The following is a 22,923-nucleotide window of genomic DNA, read 5'->3' on the forward strand; positions in this document are numbered from 1 at the left end:
TTTAAAAAAGAAAAATATTTGCTGAAAGACATTAGAGAAGATTGTAGTCTTCAACTATAGAAAAAAGGACTTATAAAATGACAAAAAGGGGCACCTGGGTGGCTCAGTCGGTTAAACATCTGACTCTTGATTTTGGTTCAGGGCGTGATCTCATGGTTCATGAGTTCGAGCCCTGCATCAGGCTCTGTGCTGACAGTGTGGAGTCTGCTTGGGATATTCTCTCTGTCTCTGTCTCTCTCTTTCTCCCCCTCCCTCTCAAAATAGATAAATAAACTTAAAAAATGACAAAGACCCAGGCATAGTTTTTCCTTTGCTCCAGACTTCACAAGGGATAGGAACCCTTAGGGGAAGAAGTATTTACTGAATTTCTTTTTGCCAGAACCTCTGATGAGAAGGCATAAGGAACCCCTGACAGGGTTTTTGATTCACACTGTCCTAACTACAGTGCTGGTAAACCATAGGCAATTCATATTTTAAGTAGAAAAATGTGAATATGGAGTAAAAGTGGAACAGAAATTTGCAGTGGCTGCTGTGAGGCTTGATGAAAAGCTCTTGTCCAAACTCTGGAATTTTTCCTTTCCATTCCCATACCTCGAACTGTGGGGATTATACCTGATTTACGTCAGGCACACTTAAGTGTGGGTTTCAGCACTAGGAGTACCTAGGTAGGGGTGTAGACCAGAGGTGTCCCGTGGCGACCCCTCCCGTGTGGCTCCGCTGTGTGCCAGCTCCTCCAGAGGGACTGGGTTGGGTGTGCACCACGGCTCCAGCGCGGACAGGCCACATGGCAGCTGGCGTCTTGTGCGCATGGTAGCCTGGCTGGAAAAAGTGAATTGGAATAATGCAGTCTCTGCCTCAGGAATTTGGATTTCTGAAGTGGAGAGCTTAGGCCACCTTGATCCGGCCAGTGCATCATTGTAGATGGTAGTAGCATTGACTTCAGAGTTTGATTGATCTGGGGCCAATTTCTGTGTCTGTCACTTAATGGCTGGATGACTTCATTATTATTATTTGCTTGTTTATTTCAAAGAGGGAGAGGGAGAGGGAGAGGGAGAGAGAGAGAGAGAGAGAGAGAGAGAGAGAGAGAGAATGAATATGAGAATCTTAAGCAGGCTCCACATTCAGCATGGAGCCTGAAGCAGGGCTTGATCCAACGACCCTGGGATCATGACCTGAACTGAAATCAAGAGTCAGGTGCTCAACTGACTGAGCCACCTAGCTGCCCCAGTGACTGAGTGACTTTAGACATGTTACCTTCCCTCCTCCCCTCCCTCCTTCCCTCCCTCATCTACACAATAGAGATGGTGATTGTGTCTGCCTCCTAGTATTTTTATGAAGATAAGTATCTGTAATCCTTGACAAACTCAAGAGTTATCCTTGTCACCGTCATACAAAACAAGAGTTATTGTTGCCATCGTAATATAGAGGAGCCTGGCATACTTTTATATGCCGTGTGCAAGCTGCATTTATAGAGCTGACCACTTGGGAGAGAATGAAAGGGATGCTTAAAGAGAAGCAGATGTACTGTGGCAGTGGGATCCCAAAAGAGAGAGGGGCCATAGCTGTTTTTATATGAGCCTTGGATTTGTAGCCCTCCTCAACCTAGGAGTGTTACCGACGTTTTGAAGAAAACTTCATGTATGGTGTGGGAAACTATCTATTTATACTTTACTCAGCAGGTTGGAATGGGCCAGTTGGAAGGGCACACATGTGGTCACTGGAAGGGACAAAAAGAAAACAGTAACAAGCCAAATCCACTGCCCTAACCTGGAGCTCTTGGTGCGGAAGCAGACCTTCAGCCTCCTTCCAGAGGCCCCGAGGGTGTGGGAGTCCTGCTCATGACAGACACTCTGAGGCAGCCAAGAAACTTTATATTAGGCATATGTGAATGTTTCAGTCCAGAGCGGCTTAAATAAGATAGATAATCTTTCAGCTGTCAAGAACACGTGGCTGTCCAGAATTCACGCATTCCTTGGAGGCATGGTAGCTGGGGGTATACCTATGTTCAGAGGAGGAGATAAGGAAGAGACCATGCTGAGAAAGCAGTGGAAACTGGTTAAACACTGGTGAAAAGTTAAAATCATATTTTAATAAGAAATTTTTTAAATGTTTATTCTGAGAGAGAGAGAGAGCGAGCCGTGCACACATGCGTGCACACCCGTTGCAAGTAGGTGGGAGGAGGGGCAGAGAGAGAGCATCTTAAGCAGGCTCTGTGCTGTCAGCACAGAGCCCACTGTGGGGTTCAAACTCCTCGAACATGAGATCACGACCTCAGCCGAAATCAAGAGTTGGACGGTTAACCGACTGAGCCACTCAGGTACTCCAAAAAACATATTTTAAAATTATGCAATGTTTCATGCATATAAAACCTGAAATGTGAATGTAAATTTGAAAAATGAGATAGGCACCTGAATACCCACCTCGCCCAACTCAAGAAATAGAAATATTTTCCCCCTTCCTCCTATCTTTGTAGTTGGTCCAGATTTCAGAGAGTTATTAGGCTTTAGAAAAAGGAAAAAGCTGGGTACCTCAGATGTCTTATAATACATTGGCCAGTATATTTCAGTATAAATTGAGGAACCATTTTGTTATTAAAGTAGATGATATGACTGGAAGAAAGTTACATTTTTTTTAAAAAGCAACATTGGAATTTCTTAAGGTTCTGGTCTTGAGCCATTTTATACTTACTCTTTATTGCATTGCTTCTTTTGTGGGAAGTGTTTCTTGCTACGTTAACTGCCCTGGCAATTGACTCTAGTTTCTCAAGCACATGCCTTTCTTTCTCCTCTGCACCATCTAACAAAGAACCCAAATATTCATGGCTCTAGGTACAAAATTTAGTTTTTATCTTAACTTTCGTCTGTGGGATTCTCTGTGTTTCTTCTATGCAGTAGTATACCTTTCATAGGCACACTCCATTCGCTGAGACTTGGTCACTTTTGGACTGCGAAATTAATACCTGTATTTTTAAATACTTTTTTTTAGTTGACCAATTTGTTTCAGCAATTTTATTTCATTATAAGAGCCTGCTCATGATAGAATTGGAACAGACCGAATTTAGTTTTTAAAGCTAGTTTTAAATGCCATTTTTACAACCTCCACAAGACTCCCTTTCTTATGATAGAACAGTGTCTGAAGAATTGAGCTGGTTTTTCCCCCCCATTCAGTATAACACTCTCAGGATTCCAATGGAACATTGCTTTGATCTTGATTAAACTGTGAATTTTATTTGAAAGTGAAAATTGGCATTTGGAGGCTATTTATAATGGTGTGATGGCAATCTTTTTGCAGACTGTCCGTTTGAAAGCTGGGTAACCACAAAAGGGGTTTATTTTAAATGGGGTATCCTTTGGCAACACTCAACATTATTTGAGAAAATTATTTTTAATTACACAAATAACATCTATAAAAAATTTAAGTGCCGTAAAGGTGAAATTCTCTGACCATTCCCTCATTCCTTTTTTTTTTTTTAATGTTTTATTTACTTTTGAGAGAGAGAGAGAGAGAGAGAGAGAGAATGCGAGTGGGGGGGAGACAGAAAGAGGGAGGGAGACACAGAATCCAAAGCAAGCTCCAGGCTCCGAGCTGTCAGCACGAGAGCCCGACACAGGGCTTGAACTCACAGACCGGGAGATCATGACCTGAGCTGAAGTCAGACACCCAGCTGACTGAGCCACGCACGCAGGCACCCCTCCTCATTTTGTCTGCAAAAGCAAGGAAGATCTCCTCCTAATCAGTTTGGAGTATACTCTTCCTCAACTTTACTTTTCATTTACATGTACATATACGCACGCACATACACACCTGTGAAAACACGCGTTTGTAACAAAAGTAGTATACTGCGTATTCTGCACACGCTTAGTGTCAGTTTTGTAGGTCATTCAGTACCTGCAGGGCTACCTCACTCTTTTCAAAGGCTGTGTATGATGAATGTAGCAGAGTTCAGTTAACAGTCGGGTTGTTCTCCATTACTTGCTGTGGCACACAGCATTATGAGGAGCATGTTTATGTGACCCTCCGAGGACACGCGTGAGTGTTCTCGTAGCTTGGATTTGGAAGAAGTGGAATTGCTGGATTGTCACTATCTAGCATTCCCTATGTCGAAGTCCCAATAAATAGAATATTGTTTGGCATGATTGGCTAATTGTGTTTGTGAAATGAATTGTGTGTTTGTAACACTGTCGTGTCAGTTAGATAAGGAGGACAGGCGCCAAGTGTAAAGCCAGTGATTCTCAACACTGGCTGCGCGTCAGAATTACCTCTTAAGACTTTTTCGGCATCATCACCCCAAGAGAGTGATTTAGTAGGTCTGCAGATCAGTACGAATGGCCCTTGGCATGAAGAGGAAACTTAAATGCAAGATACAGAGTGCCTAAATTGCCCAGTACTAGTTCAGTACCTAGCTCACCCCATAAAATGCAGTCAAAATATGGCCCTAAAATTTGATTTTCTTTAAACTCTTAATGCGAGTTAGTAACGTTACCCCCACACTTACCATAGTTGTAGGTGTAATAAATGATTGTTTTAAGGCTGACAGATTTTTTTAAGGGGGAGGGGACGGCAAGATTATAAACATGAAGTCTGAATAGGACTGAATTTATAGGATTGTGTTGTAACTTTCATAAGTATTGTGAACATAAGTGAATGTTTAGGTGTTTTACTATGGAAAAATGTGAGTGCATTCTAAATCGGCCACACGTAATGTATGGTGGTTGAGGGCCCAGAGCCTGTACAGGGGCTGCTGGGGCTCTGAGTCCCCTCTACTGCACTAGCCCTGTAAATGGCAGCAAGTTACTGAGCCTTTCTGTACCTCCATTTCCCTGTCTGTAAAATGAGGATAATGATCATGTTTATCTTACAGGGATATGAGAGTTTTCAGAGTCACTATATAAAGCAGAAAGAAGAGTTCCTGGCATTGTAATTGGTATGAAATGTTAGATGTTACTGTTGGTATTGTTGCTGCTCTTTGTTACACATATAATTATGAATCCTGGTGTCTTTATATTTAGGCATTATTGCATGCTTAAAATATTTTTCCACGTGGCTAGAAACCAGCAACGCAATACGTGGCCAGAGATGATAAGGATGAAGAACTTGTACTCTGGAATACTGATTCAGCGTCATTTTGATAAAACAGAGTTGAAGTGTTCTGTGTCCTTGATACGTTTAAGGCCCTGTTTATTGATTTTTGCGTATTAAAATGGAGAACTAATTGAGGTTTTCTGTTTATGCAATTGGTGGGAAATCCCACAGACAGCAAGACAAGAATAAAGTAGCCTGTGTTTGATTTGCTACAGTGTTTATGGTACTTTAGAACATTGTGTAAAGCAACAAAGCCTTGGAAGTAGACTTTACTATTGCTTGCTGTTGTTAAAGATTTTTATAGAAATAAGGCACTGTTGAGGCTTGAGGTGAGAATTTGAGGATTTACAAATGAGAGAGGTGATAATTGGCAGAGTTCCTGGGGGGCACTGTGTGGGTGTGCAGACACGGGATGAATTGTGGAGAGTCGACAAGTCTCATAAATAGTTCCATGAAGTCAAATACTTTCTCCCTGGCATGACATAAGATTTGAAAAATTTGCTCTTAATTCTAACCCACCTGTTGAATCTCTTATTTTAGTTTTCACTGTATAGTTGGTTATATTCTACCCTATGTAAGACGGACTTCTTTGTATGGCGTGTAAGATGCTCTAGGGACAGACCCCGCCAGTATCTCTATTTTCCTACCAGTCTCTACTTGGCTCCTGCCAGCCACCAAAACAACTTGGATGGCCCACACGACAGGAGTCTCCATAGCTTTGTTTGTGCCATTTTCCTGTTGGGAGTGGGCTTCTCTTCACCTGGCAAAGTCCTCCTGACGCTAGTGACAGATGCCTTCTTTGGCCATTCCCTTTCCCCACACTGATCATTTCCTCCCTGGAGGCTGTGCAGCACAGCACGCACGCACCTGGGGATCTAGACTACAGAGCTAGGCCGCCAGGTTCTCATCCTGGCTCAGTGACCTACCAGCTCTGGAATCTTTTTTTTTTTTTTTTTTTTTAATTAAAATAAAATTCACGTTCCCCTTTTCACCAGTTTAAAGTTTACAAGTCAGTGGCTTTTAGCATATTTATACTATTGTAAAGACCTCGCCATTTCCCAATTCCAGACCATTTTTATCATTCTAAAAAGAAACTCTTTGTGCATTAGCAGACACTCCCCATTTTCCCTCCTTCCCTAGCCCCTAGATCTACTTTCTGTCTCTCTACATGTCCCTGTTCTGGACATTTCATGTAAATGAAATGATACAATATGTGTTTTGTCTCTGGCTTGTTTCACTGTCCATAATGTTTTCAGGATTTATCCATGTGTTAGCATGTATCATTACTCCATTTTTCTTATATATGGATATACCACATTTTGTTTATTCATCAGCTGATAGATATTTGGGTTGTTACTTTGGGGATATTACAAATACCACTTGTGTGCAGGTTTTTTTGTGAACAGTATGAACATACGTTTTCAGTTCTCTTGGGTATATACTGAGGAGTGGAATTGTTGGGTCATATGGTAACCCTTTGTTGAACTTTTTGAAGAATTGCCAGATTGTTTTCCAAAGTAGCTCTGCCATTTAACATTCCCACCAACTGTATGTGAAGTTCCCAAATTCTCCACATCCTTGTCAATCCTTGTTGCCGTCTTTCTGATTACAGCCATCCTGGTGTGGGTATAAAATGATATTTCATTTTTGTTGTAATTTGTGTTTCTCTGATGACAGATGATGTTGAGCAGTTTCTCATGTGCTTCTTGGCCATTTGTGTGTTTTCTTTGGAGAAATGTCTATTAGATCCTTTGCCCATTTTTTAAATTGGGTGTTGTTTTTTTTTTAAATTGCTGAGTTTTAAGAGTTTTTTATATATTCTGGTTTCTGGTTCTTTATTGGATATGTGATGTGCAAATATTTACTCCCATTCTGTGGATTGTCTTTTTTTCTCAATAAGTGTTTTTTGATTCACCAAAGTTTTTAATTCTTATGATGTTCTTCTGTTTTTTGTACTTTCTGTGTCATATTTAAGAAACGAGCCTAATCCAAAATAATGAAGATATACATCTGTATTTCCTTTTAAGAGTCAAGTTTTAGCCTTTATATTTAGATTTTTGATCCATTTAGGGCTAACTTTTGTATGTACTGTGAGTTAGGAGTCCAATATTATTCTTTCGCATGTGGACGTCCAGTTGTCTGGACCATGTTTTTGGAGGCCATTCTTTTCTCCCCTAGTGGCCTTGACACTGTTGGAAATCAGTTGGCTGTCATGTGAGGGTTTATTTCTGGACTCTGATTCTATTCCATTGATCTATATGTCTTATCTTTATGCCAGTTTCACAGTGTTTTTTTTTAATTTAATTAAAAAAATTTTTTTTAACATTTATTTATTTTTGAGACAGAGAGAGACAGAGCATGAATGGGGGGGGGGGGTGGTCAGAGAGAGAGGGAGACACAGAATCCGAAACAGGCTCCAGGCTCTGAGCTGTCAGCACAGAGCCCAACGCGTGGCTCGAACTCACGGACCGCAAGATCATGACCTGAGCCGAAGTCGGACGCTTAACCGACTGAGCCACCCAGGCGCCCCTAAATTTAATTTTTTAAATGTTAATGTGTTTTTCAGAGAGTGCACAAGCGAGCATGCGTGGGGGGAGGGGCAGAAAGAGAGGGAGTCTGAATCTCAAGCAGGCTTCCAGCTCCTAGCTGTCAGCACAGAGCCTGACTTGGGGCTCAAACCCACATGCCATGAGATCATGACCTTGAGCCCAAGTTGGACACTTAATTGACTGAGACACCTGGGTTCTCCTTAATCACACTGTTTTGATTACTGTAGCTTCATAATAAGTTTTGAAATCAAGATGTGTGAGTCCTCCAACTTTGTTCTTCTTTTTTCAAGATTGTTTTGGCTATTCAGGGTCCCTTGAATGTCTAAATGAATTTAAGGGTCAGTTTGCCCATTTCTGGAAAAAAAAGGTATTGAGAATTTTTATAGGAATTGTGTGAATCTGTAGATCAATTTGGGGGAATACTGTCATTTTAATAATAATAAGTCTTCCAACTCACGAACACAGGATGTCTTCTCATTTAAGTCTTTAATTTCTATCAACAATGTTTTGTGTTTTTCAGTGCACAAGTCTCTGGTTTCCTTTGTTAAATTTATTCCTAAGTATTGCATACTTTTTGATGCTATTGTAAATGGAATTGTTTAGGTCTGGAGGTTTTAGAAAAATTTTTTATATTACTATTTTTTTAATGTTTGTTTATTTTGAGAGAGGAGAGAGAGAGAGAGCATGCATACACACACACACGCACCCGCAGGGGAGGGGCAGAGAAAGAGAGAATCCCAAATAGGCTCTGTGCTGTCAGTGCAGAGCCTGACACGGGACTCTATCCCATGAACTGTGAGATCATGAGCCAAAATCAAGGGTTGGATGATCAACTGACCGAGCCACCCAGGCACTCTGTTTTGGAAATTTATAAACGTCCAAAGCTTCAGTTTCCATGCATGTAAAATGGAAAATATGTTAAGTACCTACCTCTCCAGTTTTTGTGAGTTCATTCATGTAAAGGGCTCAGGTAGGCCAGATGGTTCAAGCTAAATGCTAAATATTAGGCTGTGAACTCCCTGAAGGGAGGAGTTTTGCCCTACATATTTTTTTATTTTTATTTCTTATAATTTTTCTTATTTTTAAAATAATTTTTAAATGTTTGTTTATTTTTGAGAGAGAGAGAGAGAGAGGGAGGGAGGGAGACAGAGAGGCGCTGTCAGCACAGATCCCAATGCAGGCTTCAGACTTACAAACCATGAGATCATGACCTGAGCTGAAGTTGGACAATTAACCAACAATATATATATATATTTAAGTTTAGGTGTTTATTTTTGGGAGTGGAGGGGCAGAGAGGTAGGAGGATAAAGGATCTGAAGCAGGCTTTGCACTGACAGCAGGCAGCTCGATGCAGGGCTTGAACTCACAAACTGTGAGATTATGACCTGAGCCAAATTCTGATGCTTAACCAACTGAGCCACTCTGGTGTCCCTGCCCTGCATATTTTTGAGACATTCTTCCTCCCTCTGCTCATGTGGCATCTAGTGCAGCACCTGTTGGTGATGAGGGAATGTGGAAGGGTGGACAGATTGGACTGCATCACATCAATTTCAGAATTGCAGTTCTAAAGTTTGAAAGTTAATGTGGATTGGGAGTTAGGGACTCTAATTCCTCCTTATACCTCATATTTTGATATGGCTTGTTTTCTTATACATGTAAATAAGCCTTGTACAATAATTTTACCTCCTCTTAACAAAGTGAAATTACTTTTGAAGATGGTTGAACGGCCTTGGTTTACTACAGGAGTCAATAAAAGCAAGCATTTATTGCCTTGGTGAACTCACAGTCCTTTATGTGCCAAAATTGTAAATGAAATTAAAATGTCTTAATTTATGACATTGTAAGCCACAGTATTAGAGAACCGAGTAGTTTCACTTGTATATTAATATCTAGTATGAAAAACTGTCTTTTAGTTAGGATTATAAAAATACTTCTTTTTCCGAGTAGTATCCTGTGTTGTAAATTCTAAAATTCATGTATCAGAAAATTGTACAAATGGTATTTATTTTATAAGCGTAAAACAGAGAAAGCTTTAAACTTGATCTCATGGTGAAGGGGGAGGTTGGATCTCACCCTGAGTGTAACAGCTCAGTTATCTAAGAACTTGTGTTACTTCTTAGGTCTCCCCAACAGAGTCAGGGTAAGAGTGTCTTTGTTCTGTTTAGCAGCCTGGATTAACTATTAATGATACTGTGCTGTGGTGAGAAACCTGTAGACAGTTTTCAGGAATTAGTTTCATTACATTTCCTTGCTGATAGAAGACAATGATGGTGATGGTAATAAAATTAAGAATTTATTTAAACATTCATCTTTTCTTTTTTAATACATTTTTGTATTAAGTTGTCCTGGAATTCCTCAATATCAAAATAACAAAAGCACTGGTAACAGATACTGTCTGGAGGCCTCTGAGGTCTGAGCGCACCCCTGCCGTGTCCAGTTGGGTGGTCTGGGGTCTAGGCTGGTGCTGCAGACACAGCCAGGGCACCTGGTTCCTCTTCTCCTTGCCTCTTGCTTGCAGTTGCAGGCTTATGGGGGTAAGTGAGGATGGGAATCCCAGTTTGAGGGGATTGACCTGCTTTTCTTTCTAGAACTTGAAAATCGGGAACAAACTTTTCCTTTTAAACTAATGTTCCTTTTGCGTTATCAGTTGCACTCAGGGTAATTAGTTTAAGAAGTAACAGAAGGAAAAGTATTGCCTCTAGTAAATGAAATTTCTGATTAGTGGCAGCAGCAGCTACCTTGAAAGTTCAAATCGAAACCTAGCCAGCTGGAGACCACCTCCTTCCCCTCCTTGTCCCCGCCCCCTCCCACCCCCATCCCTTTGTGGAGTTTGGAGTGAACACAGTGTAGTCCGCTGGCCCATCACCCTGTTCAGAAGGCAGGATACTGGAAAAAGTCTCCTTTTAAGGAAGGGGTGAAATTGGGACTTTTATCTTGAAAAATAAAATGATTCTGAAAGTAAGCTTATTTTATTTATCAAAATTTGAATTCTAATGAAAAATAAGTACTGAGTATTAGAATGAACAAAGAATGCATCAAGTGTTGATTGTTTTGGCATATATTTTTGTACTACATTTTGTGTAATAACATGATTGGATATCTTATAATTTATAATGCAGTTATAACGAAGGACATTTTTGCAGACTCTTCAAAGAGTTTTATTATCTTCCCTGTTAGTCACTGATAATCAAATAATTGTCATTCTTGAGACACTTAGCATATTATTGTCCTTGTTGATTTTTCTCATCAATTACTGACCTTCCTGACTCCTTTTGTAGCCTCATTTGGGATTCTAACATTTCGTGAGTGTCTTCAGCCAGCCTTGTCAAATGTTGCATGTTTTGGAACGTATTTTCAGTTTTCACTTTGTTTTGGGTTTACATCTTATTTGAATTGTTGTTGGACTGTATGACCATCAGTGTGAGAGAGAGAAAGAAGGGGTTTGATGGATGGAGATGGAGACTGGGAATAACCAGGGACAGTTTTTTGAATGGCCATTTCGTTAATGATTGCTTTTGTTTGCACAGTTTTTGCTTTTCTCTGTGTTCCTTTAACAGAAGGCTTGAATAATGAATGCTGGGATGGCAAGGACTCATTTTTACACCCGACTGTCTTCATGGTGTTGGTCAGTTCATCACTGACCTTCCTAGACGTCTCAGAGCGCTTGCTTTACTCCTGCTCCTTTATGAAGGGTCTCTTATGTGCCCGTCTCTTGAATTTTGCGTCAGGAACTCAATACTTGGTCCCAGAGGGTATTATCAGGGATTGACACTTGGGCCAGAAAAGCTGCTGCAGCCCCTGGTTTGCATTTACATGGGAGCCCCGTAGAGATACTTGCAGGCTTAAGTTGGAGACACCAAGAGAGAAGGCCGTAAGCATGCATGGTTGAGGCAGTAGGATCTGTGAACATGAGAAACAGAGAGAAGCAGTTAATTGGTAGTGACAGGAGAAATGGAATTAGGGTCAGAGAGGTGTTGAGTCCCCAGAATGGTGAAGCATTAAGGTGGAGAGCAATCCCTCTGAACACTTGGTAACATGAACTGAGTATCAAGAGCTGTTAAGAACAGATAAATGCCTCCACAGGCCTCACAGCCAGAATCTTGTTCTGTTCTTAACTTTTAGATGTTTTCTGACAGTACTGTCTTATCCCCTGAGGTAAACTGAGCACATACCTGTTTCTTGCAGCCTGAAATGGCTCCAAATATACAGATAAAGCATTAATTTAAAATATCCTCTTTCAGGGCGCCTGGGTGGCTCAGTCGGTTAAGGTCTGACTCTGGCTTAGGTCATGATCTCACGGTTCGTGAGTTCAAGCCCCACATCCGGCTCTGTGCTGAGGGCTTGCAGCCTGGGAGCCTGCTTCAGATTCTTTGTCTCCCTCTCTCTCTGCCCCTCCCCTACTCGCACTCTGTTTTTCTTTGTCTCTCAAAAATAAACATTAAAAAAAAAATAATCCTCTTTATACCTGAAATAAAATCAGCTTTGTGAATGGTCATGTAAAGAATTTGACAAGAGAGGAGTGCTTGGGGTGGCTCAGTTGGTTGAGTGTCTGACTTTGGCTCTTGTGGTCCGTGGGTTTGGGCATTGCGTCGGACTCTGTGCTGGCAGCTCAGAGCCTGGAGCCTGCTTTGGATTCCGTGTCTGTCTGTCTGTCTCTCTGCCCCTCCCTCGCTAGCACTCTATCTCTCTCTCAGAAATAAAAATAAACATTAAAAAAAAAAAAGCAATTTGGCAAGAGAAATTAAGTTTAGTAAATCTGTTGGAATAGCATCCATGGAGAAAGGATGTAGGTTTAAGAATTTAGGTAGAACTGTCTGCCCAGTTATTATATCTTAATTTCCATGTCTTAAAAGGAAGGGTCCCATGTGAGCTTGTGTTGGGCAGGTAGTGATGTAAAGGACATGGGAACATGTCCTCTCCACAGCATCCTGTGTGAGTCTCACACTACTGTTGCTCTTAGGATCCAGGTGGATTCAGGGCTGTGCACCTTTTCTCCCACACTGTCTGATCTTTGAAGCATATCCTTTATTGGACTTGGTTGTTTTTTAAATTGTTTGTTTATTTTGAGAGAGAGAATGAGAATGCACATGTGAACAGGGGAGGGGCAGAGAGAAAGGGAGAGTAACCACTCTTCCTGGTCTGGGTTCTCAGGGATGGTCTCAGCTCTGGACTCATAGCCCTAAGTGTTCCATGAGTCTTCAAACTCACGTTATTGAGTAGAAAACTAAATATTAGACATAGTAGGCCATTAACCGAAGAGCTAAAAGTGTTCATCTTTGCGAGGGATTTGAGTATCTTTTAAAGTGTGGGTACAATCAGAGTAAAAGGTTTTCATTTTATTCTGGATCTGTAGGTTGGATGAAAGAGAATGAGTGGGAGATCCTGGTGAATTGGTTTTTCCTTTTTGGTGTATAATGTGATGAATAGGAAGAGTATGATGTCACAGACTGACCAGTTGGTTTTTAAATTTTAATGTTTATTTATTTTTGAGAGAGAGACAGAGACAGAGACAGAGCGTGAACAGGGGAGGAGCAGAGAGAGAGGGAGACATAGAATCCGAAGGAGGCTCCCAGGCTGTGAGCTGTCAGCACAGAACCTGATGTGGGGCTTGAACTCATGAACCGTGAGATCATGACCTGAGCAGAAGTTGGACGCTTAACTGACAGGGCCACCCAGGTGCCCCAAGACTGACCAGTTGTTTTAATCAAGAAAGCTGACTAATAGTGATGATTTTAATTGATTGGAAATATGAGTAAATAGATTTAGAAGCTGGTTTAAAAAATTTTTTTTAAGTTTATTTATTTATTTTGAGAGATAGCACGAGCAGGGGAGGGGCAGAGAGGGAGTGAGAATCTCAAGCAGGCCCCAAAGTGTGAACACAGAGCCCAGTGCGGGGCTTGAACTCATGAATGCGAGATCATGACCTGAGCTGCAACTGAGAGTTTGATGCTTAACCGTCTGAGCCACCCAGGTGCCCCTAAAAGCAGGTTTTAAAGGATGCTGAATGTTCTGCTTGGGTTGCTAGGTCCTTGGAAATTTAGCTGTAGGTCTCAGAAATGGTAGTCTTGGCGAAGGTGAAAAGTGTTATTGCCACCAGTTGTTTATCTTTTTAGCCCTCAAATTTCTTCTTCATAAATTAATGTGGTTCAGCTAAGTGATGACCTCTGAGGACTCTTCTATCTCTGTAGTTGTTTGAATCTCTGATTGAGTAATTGTGTCTGGAAATGTATATTTAAGAATAAGGACATGAAGTTAGCTAGATTGTAACGTTGACTAGGATAGGCTAAGAGGACCATGAAAGAATCAACAAGTAAGTGTAAATTGAAATGAAACTTCAGGTCTCCATTCCTAAAGAAGCCCTGGTCTCGGGGAGTCAGACAAGTAGTGTATATATTTCAGTAATTTTGTCCTGCCGGTGTATGTGATATATAGAAGGACAGCGGAGGTGAGCTGTGTTCTGTCTGGGGTGCAGTCAGAGGGGAGGTGGCGCGTGGGCTGAGATTAGAAAAGTGAGTTGGGTGTGCAAGGGAAGCACACTGGGCAGTGGCATCCCAGGGAGGGAAACTGCATTCTAAGAAAACACTTGGTGGTGTGAGAAAGCATGGTGTGTTTAGGGAATCACAGAGTAGCGCTCAGCAGTCCTGGAACATAAAATAGGTTGGAAGGGGAGAGTGGTGGTAATGATACCCCAAATGAGACAGGGGTGCTAGTCTGGAATCCTTCAAACATTCCAGACTCAGAAGGGCAATGCTGCTGCTGTTTGGGGAGATGTGAAGGTTCTACATAGGAGATCTTAGACCGGGAAGTTGAGGAGTTTAGGTTTAGATGGTGGGTTCAAGGCATCTAGGGACCATGTAGGTGAAGATATCTAGAAAGGGTGGAAGGATGCACAGTGCTGAGTTGCAGGAGAGAGTATTGGGCTCGAAGTTCAGGTTTGGTCACCATCAGTGTCCTTTGGTTGTGGATGTCAGGGGAGCAGATTGGAAGAGTCGGTGAGTGAAAAGAGGGTCACGTGAGATAAGTATCTCCTACATTTAAGGTCTGGGTGAAAAAAGATGATCCAGCAAAGAACCTAGAGTTAGGAGGAGAATCAGAACACAAAAACATTAGAAAAACAAAGAAAAACTTAACATTGTCCCATAATGTTATTTAGAAATTAAAAGAACATGATGACAAAAAAAAAATCAACCATAATTTTAAATATGCTTATTTAAACTACACAAGTACCACTCGTTTATTTTCTTGGTGAAATAAAGAAGTGTGGCCTTAATACTCACTGGCCTGAATGAATAAAGGGGAGACCCTAGATGGTTGAATAAATATGTATTTATGGGGTTGTTACGATGGCCGCTTCGGAAGAATCTGAGGAGTGGTAGTGAAGAGAGTAATTCAGAATTGGTAGGGGTTGATGGGGGTGTAGCATTTTAAAGTGTAACTATAAAAGCAGACTGGATCTCTACATCCGTTCATAGACTGAAATATGTTCTAGAAGGGTCCAAGATTTACATGCAAAGTGAATTATAAAGCGTAATTTGTGGAAAATGGGACGATTTTAAAAAATCGGTGTGGGGATAGTCTAAATGTGAAGAAAGACCATCATTCATAAAGAGAAAGACCAGTGGACTTAACTGCAAAAAAATGAAGGATAGAGTCATAGATACTGTGAATAAAACACAGAAACTAATTTTGGGGGAATGTTTGTAGTGTGTGTGTAAGAGAGTGTGGTCACGGTAGATGACGCAAGTGATCAGAGGTTCAGAAGGCTGAGGTCCTTAGCCAAGGGTTTGTGGAAGTCCTACAAACGTGAACATCGAAGCCCCCCGGTATTATGGCAGGTATAATGACATGGCTTCTGGGGTTCTCAATGGATGCGGGGAGTAATTAGACCACGGATGGTATTGGTAAGGAGGAGTAGGTAGTAGACTAGAAATGGACCTTTTGGGGGGCGCCTGGGTGGCTCAGTTGGTTGAGCTTCTGACTTCAGCTCAGGTCATGATCTCACGGTTTGTGAGTTTGAGCTCCGCATCAGGCTCTGAGCTGACAGCCCAGAGCCTGGAGCCTGCTTCAGATTCTGTGTCTCCCTCTCTCTGCTCCTCCCCCACTTGCACTCTGTCTGTCTGTCTGTCTGTCTCTCTCTCTCTCAAAAATAAACAAACATTAAAAAAAAAAAAAAAAAAAGAAATGGACCTTATGGGCCTCAGAGGATACAATATTCATATTGTATTTGTAAACATTCCTGAATGTTTTAGTCCTTCAGGAACTAGAAACATATCTGAAGGTTTGAAGAAAATGTGAAAAACATGTTAGAAACCTGTCCATGTATTACTGGAAACCCTTTTGGCTTGGAGCTCTCAAAGCTTTAACTTTTCTTTCTAATGTTTGTAAGATGGGCATACACTTCCTGAGAACTGTGTGGTTTAAATTGGGTGTCTTTCAGCTTATGTGCACAGATGATCTGCATACTGAAGGGTGAATCTTTTGTCTTTTTGGAATGAACAATTACCATGATGAAGAAGGATTCAAATGTAACCTCATTTCTGACATGGCTAGTTGATAAACTGAGAATTACACAGGGAGACTGAGATACAGATTAAAGTTAAATTTCCACATAAAATCAAACTATAGTGATAAAAAGCTGCATGTTGATGTTGATAGTAAGGAGAAAGTAGATCAAAACTGTGGACAAGCTCTTTAAAATAGGACAGACCTAGTATACCTCATTAACTCTTTCAACAAATATTTGTTTAGGATTACTGTCCTTTGCTAGGCACTACTTAGCAGCAGACACAGGGCTTACTATATGGCAGGCACAACACTACATCTACATGACTTTCATGGATTACCGTATTTCACACGGCTCACAACAGCCCTTTACGAGCAGTTGCTATCCCCATTTTATAGGAGAGGAGATAGAGGCTTTTAGAGAGTCTCGTTAATTTCCCCAAGGTCATAGGGCTGTTAAAAATGCTGGAGGAGCCTGCCTTCAGATCCAGGGCTGCTGGTGGCCAAGGCTGAGCTCTTCTTAAACACTGCTCTTTTTAAACCGGCGGGAGGGGCATTGCTGAGCATTCTCTGTGGCACCCGGTGCCAGACTCTGTAATCCACGTAAGAATCCTCGAGGTAAGTTTCAGTATCATCATCTCGTCTTAACCACTGTGCTGTGTGCTCTCCCCAGTGGTTAGGTAGTTTGGCCAGAGCTGTGGTAGATTCTGTTCTCTAAACGGACATTCATGCCAGCTTTATAGTGCCCGTTGGATGAAGTTGTAAGCTTAAACAATTCGGAAATCCCTTATTTTAACAACATTGAAAAAGATATTTCTGAACAGGTCTATTGTATCTTATGCAACTAATTTTTATTCCCTTTTCCTATTCCTTTGATTTCTGTAGTCAAGAGTCTTACAAATTAAAATGTGTTTTACCCCTAAGAAAAAAAATACCCTGAAACTGTTAGCTCTACTTTGATATCCTGAGACTGCCTATAGCAATATGTCAGTGGCCAGGTGTTTTATTTTTGGTATGTGAACTTTTTATTATGCATGGGAATAGGAGTGGGAAAACGGCTTTGCGTGTGAAATAGTTTGGGTAATGGGACCATGTCAGTTTTATTCACGTAAAATTACGTGCTTTTCGGTCAGTCATTAGTATTTTTAAAGGAAATGTGTTAGGTTTTATTTTCCTTCTCTTTTCCTTCTCCCTTTTATTTTTACCTCTTCTTTCCTTTTGGTCTGTTATCTCTGTCTCTCTTTTTTTTTTCTTTTCCTCCAAATCAGTATCAGCAATTATCTTTTAATTAAATTGAATTGGCGCTTACATTTCTGTTGCAGATGGCATTGTCAGTCCTTTCCTAAAAGGACAAGTATATTATCTGCTCGGTAACTGGGTGTTGCTGTTCACTTGTGCTGTACTGCGAAGGAGGAGGGGAGAATTAAGGTGTAAAATACAAGTCTTTTTCTGAAGGAGTTAAGGACAAGATGTTAAACACATTCTTTAACTAAAGACGGTCAAGAAATTCTAAGAAAGGTTAAAAAAATTTTGATCTATAAATTGGGGTTCTGGTTTAATATTTCATTCTTAAGTGACAAAAATGATTCACTGAGCCATATTTTTCAGGGCTGGTGAAATAGAAGTAGCCCAGGGTTGCACATCTGTTCTTTACAGCCTGTAACTTTATTATCCAGGCTTCTCAGATTATCCAGTGTATCCAGTCCAGTTGTGAGCATTTCTTGTTTGTATTTTAATTTGCTGCATTTGAAATCTTCTTGCAGAGCCATGCTGGTTCTACCTTAAAAAAGAAAACACCCCTCCGCTTAAAAGAAATGGTACTTCCTGCTTTCATAAACAGTCATGTGCATAGTTTAGCAAGGCCTGGTGCCTCTGGAGCTTTTCCCTTTATAGCACCATCGAATCCCAGTCCTAACAGAAGTACTGCGAATCTTGTGGCCTCTTTTTGAACAAAAGGGATCAGAGACGAAAAATCTGTTGATATAAAGCTTGAAAGCAAGAGCAGGCAATCTTGGTTGTGAATATTTTCTGATTTTTCCAGAAATCAAGCAGAAGATTGAGCTGCTGATGTCAGTTAACTCTGAGAAGTCGTCCTCTTCAGAAAGGTACAGCTACATCTCTTGCATGAACAATTAATGGTGTAGCATTGCTAAGAAACAAGCAGGACGTATTTTTTTCTTGTCAAGTTTGCTGTATAACGTATCGTACTGCATGCCGGTCATTGTGCTGTGTCGAAGATGTGTATTTGGGCAGGCTGTTCTGCTTTTACAAAGGGTAATTGATTTTTTAAAAAATAGTGAAGCTTAATCAGCTGCAGCATGCACACCATCGCACAGCAGAGCGCTAGTTCATGTGTGACAGCTGTTGAAGGCTTTAAAAAATAATTTACTTTGCTACAAAACAAAAATCTTGCTTTCTTAAGGAAATATTAGTATTAGATTTTCTTCCTATGTTTGGAGATGGTTGCTACACAAAATCACATTATTTGTAAGATCTAGGTTAAAAATACTTGGCTTTTGGTGTAATAAATATTTTCTTATATGGAAAGGGAGTGCCATTTGTAAATAGCTTAGGAATTGCAAACCCACAGATTAGTCACATTCTGAAAGAGAGATATGATGCTTCTTCAAGTCTGTGCTAGGAAATGGAACAGTCACTGCATGCAGTAATGGTTCATGCCTGCAGGTAAGGACAAAATGACTCAGAAGTATTTTTAAAGCAATTATTTTGTCTGTCAATCAAATGATTATACCTGTAAGGAGATATTTCCTTAAAATGGCTATTTTACTTAATAAGTGGAATAAAGGTATTTTTATCTCAAGCCAGAAATGAGGCTAATAATATAGTTGCCTATATTGGTATGTAAATACTGTGTTCACTTCTCTTTGCCAAAATTGTGTATACTACATAATGTTTTAAATGGAGGTTCTTGGGCATACAGTTGATGCTTACCCTTCTCTTGGTTACCTAATAGTTTATATTTTATGTTGATATTTTATATTGAAGGTGTGTTGATTTGTCTCATCCGTGATTAGTTTTGAGGTTATCTTTTTCATAGATTTAATATTTAGGAAAATATTATGGAGACATGATTTAGTACTTGAGGAAGATAGAGGAAAAGCACTGGGGAAAAAAATGAGGTGAACAGCCTACCATGGTAAAATGGATTTAATTAAAGTACACTAGTGTATGGAGGACATGATCTGATGGCAAAATGATGACATTAAATCGATTTATTAGTGTAATTAGGGGAAAGACTTCTGGCTATAATTTAGGGCATTACAAATAAGATGTTAACTGCTTTCTTCAGAAATTGAAAATAGAAAAATTTCTTCACATTTCTGTTTATTTTCACGTAGCTTCTAACTCCTGGTTTGTGGCTAGCCATCCGAGTTTTTAAACATTCTGTTTGCTGAGATGAAAAACAATCTTCAGCCTTGTGGTTCAGCCAGTAAAATGGTGGTGTTGGGAAGGGGAGAGGGTGGTGGTGTAAATAGTGAGCGGTCCGGGCGCCAACTGTGATGTTGGAGTTCTGTTACCAGGGAAGAGCATTCTCAATGGGATGGCAGCAATAATTATGTTAGCTTTTTTGAGTAGCATGAATTCTCTATTGATAAACTGGATGTTGAACAGAATGGAAGAATATTAGTGAGAAACAAGTTAGGAATGGATGAGGTTTCTCTAGTTAAAGGAAAGATTCTAAAATATTTTGGTGATTACATTTACTTACTATTATAACAATAATAATTTATTATTTTTTAAATCCTTATACCTAAGCTCCTGTAGTTAAATTTGATGGAAACAGAGGATGCATGTGGTCATGGTTTTAAAGTTCAGAAACCAGCCACTATGCTTGTGACAGCTTTATACACAGTTTTACCAGAGCTTGCTTGCTTTGTTTGTTATTCTTTTGGGGGTGCTTAGACATGTATATGGCAGTTGTGATATGCTGACTTAATGGGTGATAAATCTATTTTATGGGTCAGCCAACACTTTGCAAACATAGAAGTTGTTTCATTAATGGAAATACATTAAAAATAGAAGTTACTTCTTTTTTCTCCTCTTTGTAAAAGGCATACAGTGACGAGTAGTCAAATGATTTGTCTTTTCAATGTGTTTCAAAGAATTTGAAAAGCAAGAATGTAAAGTTAAAAAAAATTCATAGCCTAGTAGTGCTATATCCTGCTCACGCATTTCATAGTTTATCATATCATGTAACATTACCATCACATTCTTCATTCAATTCCTTGTTCACCGGTTACTTAATTTTAAAAGTCTTTGACCTTTTTTTTTTTTTTTTTTTTTTTTTTTAATTTAGCTGTTTGAGTCAAGGCCTGAATTCAGCTATTTGGAATTTACATATGGTCAGTATTCCACATGGTTTTTTGGGTAGAAATGATGAAGAAACCCTGCTTCTTTAAAAGAGGGGAGAAGCTGCTTTGCAAGAAACCAAAACTTACCATTTGGCACAAATGATTTCGTTCACTGTCTGCAGGATAGAATGATCTTTTGATATTTCAGACCACTGAGTGGAGTGGAAATGCAACATTTTTATAAGTAAAAATATAATAACTGTAAACAGCAATGTGATGTTCCTAATAATTCTTCCATCTCCTATTTTTAACCCGCTTAGTGAGAATTGCTAGTCCTGTGTGACAGCTAGTATTGGTTGAATTAATTCTTGCTCAGACAGTTTTGTAAAATGGGAGAAACAAAACAAAAAATAAATTTATTTCTGTAGACTTAGGGTTCTTCATTGAAAAATACGAATATGATTTGAAGCAGTATATGGAATTTTGAAAATTGTTTTGGAACCTAAATTAGAAAACATGTTTTCTTAATGGATCTCAATACCACCTTGAGATTTAAGATTGTATTTTTACCTTTAAAAGAAGAGTGGGGGTCCATCTAAATGTTCTTTTGTAGGGGAGGTGGGGAGTACTGTTCAGAATGGCTGACTCAGGGGACAAAATCCAGTGGGGTGACAGAAAGTTATAATTCTATTTTTTGGTTTTATATTTCAGAGAAAGGGAAAAATGTCAACTTAATTATTAAATTAAGGACAGAGAATATTACTGAATGAATTAAAAAGACAAAAACAAATGATGCCTGATTTGTATGTTATTACCAGCTAAGAGGAACACGTATCCGTTGCAAGAGAGCCCCCTTCTGCAGATTTTAGGAGCACATCCTACTATGAGTATTTGCTTTTTAATTGCTGCCTGTTGAATGAATGAATGTATTCATCTTAAACATGGTAGTGACAGGGCCAGGCACAGTTTTACTTCCTCACCTACCCCCATTTAATGAAAAAAAGAAAGCTGTGAACATTTATTTGATATAAAAACTAGGTTTTCAAGTTTTTGTTTCTTCTTGACTTAGCCATAACACTTCTGGGATTTGGAAATTTATGGAGTGGAGTAGGTGGGAAAGAGGAGGAAAAGGAGTAGTAATCATGATAATATCTAGAAAAAAGATAATCATTTCTTAAACATTTCCACATACAAGTTTTAAGTGAGGAGAGAGAGAGAGAGAGAGAGAGTGTGTGTGTGTGTGTGTGTGTGTGTGTGTGTGTGTGTGTGTGTGTGTGTGTCTGCTGTGGGGAAGACTCTGGCAAATCAACCTCAAAAGATCCTGAGTGAGCAGAAGGCACTTTGCTCTATTAAAATTTTGGACAAACTGTATTGCTACTTCTTCAGTGAACTCATGAACAAAATTGGACAATTCTTTATCAGTGAGAAGAGTTGAGCCCAGAGTGCTCAGAGAGAGGATTCCCAGTGTTTCCAGGCTGACTCCAGGGAGGCCTGTGGAGTTTGTGAGGGGAAGGAAGGTCTTGAGAAGCTGGGGAACCTATGTTCACACAAAGCTTTGGCCACATTTGCTCTTGTGAAATGTAAATGTTGTTGTAATTAATAAAGTTCACAGTCAGTCAAAAGTTGTTGTAATTAATAAAGTTCACAGTCAGTCAAAAGTTAACTAAGTAGCAGTGCCTACTATTGTACTTTCTCAGGTAACAGATAATAAAAGGATAATTTCACACGTGCATGAGAGAGAGAGAGAGAGGTTGAGAGAGAAAGAGATATTTTGGTGATTAAAGGGGTCTTTATCCTGGAAGAGATAGGAAGTGCAAGCCTGGATCATTAGCATCCCACTTGAATTTAGAAATTGCTAGCTGCCTTTTTTTCAGGAGGAGAGAGAAAGGAAGAGGGAGAAAGTATCATAAAAATATTTATGCTATGGCCTATATCCTGCCAATGCTGTATAAACAGGATTGGTAAGAAAGGTTAGAGATTGTTGCCCCTACCCTAGTAGAAGAGGGGCATTTGAAACACATAAAGAACCTGTGCTATTTTTGTGTGTGTATTTTAATTCATTTTCTTATTTTGGAGCCTCTTAAGTGAAAGAAAAAAGGGCATATGATAATGGTGCGTGGTTGCAGAAAGCAAAAAGAGAAGCCTGGAAGAATAAGGGGAATGGGAGGGAAAACAAAAACATCAGGATGGGACCACCTGGAGAAAGAAGTAAGTGTAGGATATTTGGTGGAAAAGGATCCAGGACCAAGGCGTCTTTTATTTGCTCTTATGTTGAACGTATTTTCCTCCATGTCTCTATGGTGTGAACTAAGAACAGTCATGGAGGATAGCCACATTTTACTAAAATTCCCTCTTCTGGGGCGCCTGGCTGGCTCACTCAGTAGGTCAAGATGCGACTTTGATCTCAGGGTTGTAAGTTTGAACTCCATTGTTGGGTGTAGCGATTACTTAAAAATAAACAAATCTTTAAAAAAAAA

At 39.9% G+C, this 22,923-nt stretch overlaps 1 protein-coding gene across 18 annotated transcripts in view; it reads left to right on the forward strand.

Moving 5' to 3' along the window:
• SRPK2 (SRSF protein kinase 2) overlaps positions 1 to 22,923 on the forward strand; it is a 312,332-nt gene that overhangs the window by 81,482 nt on the left and 207,927 nt on the right. The window contains exons 1-2 of one of the 18 annotated variants that reach the window (XM_042915731.1): positions 18,012 to 18,053; positions 18,175 to 18,238. The exons of 16 other annotated variants lie outside the window; for them this stretch is intronic. In XM_042915731.1, coding sequence (XP_042771665.1) covers positions 18,201 to 18,238 — 38 coding nt within the window. In that variant the 5' untranslated portion in view covers positions 18,012 to 18,053; positions 18,175 to 18,200. Of the gene's footprint in view, positions 1 to 18,011; positions 18,054 to 18,174; positions 18,239 to 22,923 lie in introns of those variants that run through there. One more of the 18 variants, XM_042915724.1, reaches the window with a different exon arrangement.

Source organism: Panthera leo, chromosome A2 (assembly GCF_018350215.1).
Source record: "Panthera leo isolate Ple1 chromosome A2, P.leo_Ple1_pat1.1, whole genome shotgun sequence".
Classification (NCBI taxonomy): Eukaryota; Metazoa; Chordata; class Mammalia; order Carnivora; family Felidae; genus Panthera; species Panthera leo.